Here is a 6662-nt window from a genome sequence, read left to right as displayed (position 1 = left end):
TGCATTAAACCCTCAGTCATCGGTATGTAAAATGTAACATATAACAGTATGTCATACAGTTGGGAGAACAATGTATTGTGATACACGCCGAATTTGCAGGTTTGTCCTACACTTACAAAGCATGTAAGGTCTGTATTTTTACATAGGTACACTTCAACTGTGAGAAAGAATCTAAAACAAAAACCCAGAAAATCACATTTATAATTTTTTAAGTATTTAATTTCGCTAATTTTTGCATACATAAGTATTTGAATGACATCAGAAAGCAGAACTTAATATTTGGACGAAAACCTTTGTTTGCAATTTACAGCGTTTCATAGTTTCCTGGTAGTTCTTGACCAGGTTTGCACAAACACTGCAGCAGGGTTTTGGCCCACTCCTCCATAACAGACGCTTCTACAGATCTCTCAGGTTTCGGGGCTGTCGCTGGGCAATATACAGACTTTCGCTCCCTCAAAGATTTTCTATTGGGGTTCAGGTCTGGAGACTGTCCTAGCCACTCCAGGACCTTGAAATGGCTTCTTACGAGCCTCGCTTAGTGTGCCCTGGCCTGTGTGTTTCGGGTTCGGTTGTCATGCTGCGAACACCCAGCCCGACCATCTTCAATGCTCTTACTGAGGCGAAGGCGAGTGGTGGCCAGATCTCGCGTTACATGGCCCCATCCATCCTCCCCTCAATCAGGTGCAGCGTCGCCTGTCCCCCTTTGGCAGAAAGCATCCCCAAAGATATGTTCCACCTCCAGCTTCACGTTGGATGGTTGTTCTTGGGGTTGTACTCATCCTTTTCTTCCCTCCCAAACACGGCGCGTGGAGTTTAGACCAAAAAGCTCTATTTTTGTTCTCATCAGACTTCACATTGACCTTCTCCATTCCTCCTCTATCATCCAGATGTCATTGGCAAAAACTTCAGACGGGCCTGGACATGCACTGGCTATGAGCAGGGGACCTTGCGTCACGTGCAGGATTTTAAATCCATGCCCGGTGTAGTGTGTTACTAATGGTTTTCTTTAGATGTCCCCAAGAGTCCCTCAGCTCTACATTACGAGCCTATATGACCAGTGCACGTGCGCTTGATAGATTCTAGGGCTGATTCCGCGTCACACCTTCATGTCATCTATCATGATCCCTCGCGTCGACCGTGAGATGCTGTGCATGAGCCCCATATACCACAAGAACGGATGCAGTGTCGCACCGATACATGTTCTCAAAAACTTGCGCTTCCATTTCCAATATATTGCCAGCATGGCCAAATAAATAATCAGGAAAAATTCCAGTTGCCTTTATTAGCCGATCTTAAGTAAGTGAAACCAGACAGCAGGTGTCTCGCTGGACCAGTAGGGTCTTCCTCAACAAACAGCCTCGCATGTTTCATAATTGTGCCTGTGAAATGTAAACCAGCCCTAGCCCTACCCAATACCCAGCCGCCATGTGTGGGCAAGGCTCGTACGATTTATCCCCAGCTGCAATAGCGCATTTAACATCTGCCTCTGCCCCGTATCCCTGACGTATCTGTTCTTGGCCATTTGAGTGAGGGTGGAGTCTGTTTGAGTGAGCCTGCTATTGATCAAGGTGGATGCGTAAATGATGAAAAGAAAAGGAGAGGATAGAGTAACAGGTAAGCAGAGTTAAACTTCAAAAAGTACACTGAGCGGACAGTTAGAGATAAACCAGAGTAGAGAACCGTGGAAAGAGGAACAGTATGACTCTCAAAGAAAAAACTAACAAGTCTTAGAGCCGGAATTTTACTGGTTGTAGTGATCAAATACTTATGCTCATGCAATAAAATGCAATTTATTACCTTAAAAAAAAATCATACAATGTGATTTCTGATTTTTGTTTTAGATTCCATCTCTCACAGTGAAGTGTACCTATGATAAAAATACAGACCTCTACATGCTTGTAAGTAGGAAAACCTACAAAATTGCAGTGTATCAAATACTTTCTCCCCATCTGTATATATTAACTTCTTAGGGCTCCCACATTCTAGCTGTATGTGAAATGTAGTATATAATGAACTGCAGTAGCCACTTCAACAGCTAGCTTGCCAAGTGCTTAACACCTCAGTCAGTCATTTCCATGGTGTTATAGGTGGAGCTGGAACTCAAATTCCAGAATCAGACATTGGTGCTGTGTGGAGATCTTCAAGGAGTCCAATTAGGCTAGAACAAGGAGTGGAATGTTAGCATAAACAGACTGGTACCCAGGCTAGAACAGTTGAAACCTGTGAAATGTCAGTACATATGAACTGCTGTAGGTGCTTCAACAGCTAGCTGTATGTAAAATGTAGGTATATATGAACTGCTGTAGGCACTTCAACAGCTAGCTTGCAATGCATTAACCCTCAGTCGTCTTCCATTGGTGTTATAGGTGGAGCTGGACTCAAAGTTCCAGAATCAGACATGTGGGCTGTGTGGAGACTTCAACGGAGTCCAGATTTACGACGAGTTCATTWMGAATGGTAAACAAAKCCACCAAATGTCTTAGAGGGGCGGATTACGCTCCTGTTCTGTTTATGAATGTGTGGGTTCAATCTATGGGTTAGGAAGGGGTTATAAAGTATATTTCTAGGTACCATTYTATGAAAGGGTTAACAAAAACACAAAACACATGATGACAGAGACTGTTTGTAAGGGGAATGAAACTGGTAAAACGAAACMGTTTATGCATCCACAGGTGATTATCTGAAGACAATCGACTATGGAGATAATTGGAAGATGAATGGCCCAACTGAGACCTGTACAGAAATCCCTGGTCACACTGAGCAGTGTGAAGACCAGGTACTTACAAGATTAGAGCTGAGCTGAACATTTAACAGTTCTTATTCATTACATTTAAACATGACTGTTAGTTTAAAATATCAATATCAACATCATCATGGCTGACATTTGATCAATACATTATTTTATTTTATTTACGTATTTTTATTTCAGCTTTATTTATCCAGGTAGGCTAGTTGAGAACAAGTTCTCATTTACAACTGCTACCTGGCCAAGATAAAGCAAAGCAGTGCGACACAAACAACAACACAGAGTTACACATGGAATAAACAAACATACAGTCAATAACACAATAGAGAAAAACAAGTATATATACAGTGTGTGCAAATGAGGTGAGATAAGGGAGGTAAGGCAATACATAGGCCATAGTGGTGAAGTAATTACAATATAGCAATTAAACACTGGAGTGATAGATGTGCAGAAGATGAATGTGCAAGTAGAGATACTGGGGTGCTTTGCAAAGGAGCAAAATAAATAAATAGACAGTATGGGATGAGGTAGTTGGATGGGCTAATAACAGATGGGCTATGTACAGGTGCAGTGGGTGGTAGTATATGGGGCTTTGGTGACAAAATGGATGGGCACTGTGATAGACTGCATCCAATTTGCTGAGTAGAGTGTTGGAGGCTATTTGTGAAATGACATCGCCGAAGTCAAGGATCGGTAGGATAGTCCAGTTTTACGAGGGTATGTTTGGCAGCATGAGTGAAGGAGGCTTTGTTCCGAAATAGGAAGAGATTCTAGATTTAATTTTGGATGGAGATGCTTAATGTGAGTTAGGAAGGAGAGTTTAGAGTCTAGCCAGACACCTAGGTATTTGTAGTTGTCCCAATATTCTAAGTCAGAACTGTCCAGAGTAGTGATGCTGGACGGGCGCGGGCAGGTGCGGGCAGCGATAGGTTGAAGAGCATGCATTTAGTTTTACTAGCGTTTAAGAGCAGTTTGGAGGCCACGGAAGGAGAGGTTGTATGGCATTGAAGCTCATCTGGGAGGTTAGTTAACACAGTGTCCAAAGAAGGGCAGAAGTATACAGAATGGTGTCGCGTCTGCATAGAGGTGGGATCAAGAATCAATTCCCTATGTTTCCCTCTAGTAAATCTTCTTCTTCTTCATCCTTTCAGACCAAACTTTGTGAGCAGCTTCTCACCAGTCTTGCCTTCAGTAGCTGTAAGGACCTGATTGCAACAGACTCTTCATACAAGGCCTGTGGCAGAGACATGTGTCACTGTGGCAACAGCAGCAGCAGTGCCAGCTGCGCCTGCCCCACCATGTCAGAGTACTCCCGCCAGTGTGCTCACGCAGGGGCGAAACCCAAGAGTGGAAGAGCCACCTTCTGCTGTAAGGGAATCTTTTTTGGCATCACTGTTTTGCATATCCTTTTGTTTTATTTTTGGATGGTTTGTTTGTATTGCTCTGTTGGTAGATTGGATGTAGGTAAAAACAATCCCAGTCAGAGTTGTGTTGTAACTCAAAGTAAACCCTTTGACATGCAATAATGCTTTGCCTTAGGTCATCGATAGGGTCTCTTCCTTTGACATGCACTAGTATTTCATTTATGTGACTGAAACTGAGGAGCAAATCCCAATTTTCCCTTCCAATGATGCAATGAAGAATACGTGAACATGTGAAGTAATGAAGATCAGAAACAGATTTGTGACCAGGGTTATTTGTCTGTGTTGAGCAGTGAAGACGTGTCCCTTTAAGGCATGCAGTACCAGAGTGTGGTCCGTCCTGCACTGATACCTGCTCCAACCAAAGAGGAACCAGCATTGTGAGGAACACTGCACCGACGGATGCTTCTGCCTGCTGGTACATGCACTCATTATTACTGAATACAACATTATTGTCCAGCTATTGTACTATTTTAAAGTAGCTGAGTACAACATCATATGTCACCTGTGTAACTATTTTAAAGTAGCTGAATACAATCATGTCAGGCTATGTAACTATTTTAAAGTAGCTGGTACAACATCATATGTCAGCTATGTAACTATTTTTAAAGTAGCTGAGCACAACATTAAATGTCAGCTGTGTAACTATTTTACAAGTAGCTGAATAAAACATTAAATGTCAGCTGTGTAATAATGGGTAAGTACCAGTAAATTCAACAGCTCAGGTCGAGTCAAGTCACCAAGTTCCCTAATTTTGGGTTTCGAGTCCTCAAGTCAAGTGGTTAAGTGTTTAAGGCCATTTCATTGCAACTGCAATACTCGGGTGATTTTTGGACCCACATACTGTAATTTTACAAACTGCAGGTAATCATTTTGGATTGAAAAGGTCAAGGTAGCCTAGCAGCCAGCCAGCCAGCCAGCCAGCCAGACCAAGTTTGAATATAACTAAACCCGAATTTGATCACATTCAATTTTCTCCTAAAAAATATAAATGCACTATAAATAGGCTGCCCAACATTACCATGTGGTTTTACCTGGCAGAGGGCAGAGGGACAGGCAAACTACATTACCATGTGGTTTACCTGGCCAGAGGGCAGAGGGACAGGGCACACTACATTTACCATGTGGTTTACCCTGGCCAGAGGGCCAGAGGGACAGGGCAACACTACATTACCATGTGGTTACCTCGGCCAGAGGGCCAGAGGGGACAGGGCAAACAACATTACATGTGTTTACCCTGGCCAGAGGGCCAGAGGGACAGGGCACACACATTACATGTGGTTTCGCTGGCAGAGGGCAGAGGGACAGGGCACACTAACATTAGCCATGTGGTTTCCCATGGCCAGAGCAGAGGGGACAGGGCAGCACAATAGCTATGTACACAGGGCCAAGGTGGACTATAGTCCATAGCTCTAGGCAGATGGATACAACAGCTAACATCAGTGGTTACCCTGGCCAGAGGGCAGAGGGAAGGAAACACTACATTACCATGTGGTTTAACCCTGGCCAGAGGGCCAGAGGGGACAGGGCACACAACATACCATGTGGTTTACCCTGGCAGAGGGCCAGAGGGGACAGGGCACACAACATTACCATGTGGTTTACCCTGGCCAGAGGGCCAGAGGGACAGGGCACACTACATTACCATGTGGTTTACCCTGGCCAGAGGGCAGAGGACAGGGCACACTAATTACCATTGGTTTACCCTGGCCAGAGGGCCAGTAGGGACAGGGCAACACTACATTACCATGTGGTTTACCCTGGCCAGAAGGGCAGAGGGGACAGGGCACACACTATTACCATGTGGTTTAACCCTGGCCAGAGGGCAGAAGGGACAGGCGACACAAAATTACGATGTTGGTTTACCCTGGCCAGAGGGGACAGGGCACACTAACATTATCCATGTGTTTACCCTGGCCAGAGGGGCCAGAGGGGACAGGCAACACAATTACCATGTGGTTTACCCTGGCCAGAGGGCGAGGCAGGGCACACATTACATGTGGTTTACCCTGGCCAGAGGGCCAGAGGGACAGGGACACTACATTACCATGGGTTTACCCTGGCAGGCAGAGGGCGCACAGAGTGTCCGCCAAGGCAGAGGCCAGAGCAACAATACCAAACATGATTTACCTGGCCAGAGGCGCCAGAGGGGACGGGCGCATTGGTGAAATATCGAGTCATACAGCAAATACAGACTAGGTTTACATGCGCAAGTGAACTCGAGTCATACCAGAACTCTTAGTAATAGGGGTGCTGTTTCACTTTGGGAAAAAATCGTGCCAAATTAACGGCCTCGTACTCTGTTCTAGATCATACGATATGCTTATTATTATTACTATGGGATAGAAACTCTAAAGTTTCTAAAACTGTTCGATTACTTTAATTCTGTTGCAGGTAAAACAGAACTCATTTGGCAGCAAACTTTCAAAAGGGAAGTGAAAATTCTGAAAATGGGCTTCTGTGTAAGGCCTTGACCTATTCAATTGCCTTTTATT

The 6662-nt window shown here is 44.4% G+C and overlaps 1 protein-coding gene across 1 annotated transcript; it reads left to right on the top strand.

The window, feature by feature from the left end:
* Nucleotides 1–514: 514 nt before the first annotated feature.
* Nucleotides 515–4114, top strand: LOC112071757 (mucin-2-like; the record flags this gene model as incomplete). Its single annotated transcript, XM_024139191.2, has 4 exons — nt 515–625; nt 2367–2457; nt 2673–2776; nt 3898–4114. Coding segments are annotated over exons 1-4 (523 nt in total), but the record flags the coding sequence as incomplete, so codon positions are not given.
* Nucleotides 4115–6662: the final 2548 nt, after the last annotated feature.

The sequence above is a fragment of the Salvelinus sp. IW2-2015 genome, unplaced genomic scaffold (genome assembly GCF_002910315.2).
Source record: "Salvelinus sp. IW2-2015 unplaced genomic scaffold, ASM291031v2 Un_scaffold1708, whole genome shotgun sequence".
Lineage (NCBI taxonomy): Eukaryota > Metazoa > Chordata > Actinopteri > Salmoniformes > Salmonidae > Salvelinus > Salvelinus sp. IW2-2015.
Note: the sequence above shows the minus strand (reverse complement) of the source record. Positions and strands in the feature narration are given on the sequence as shown.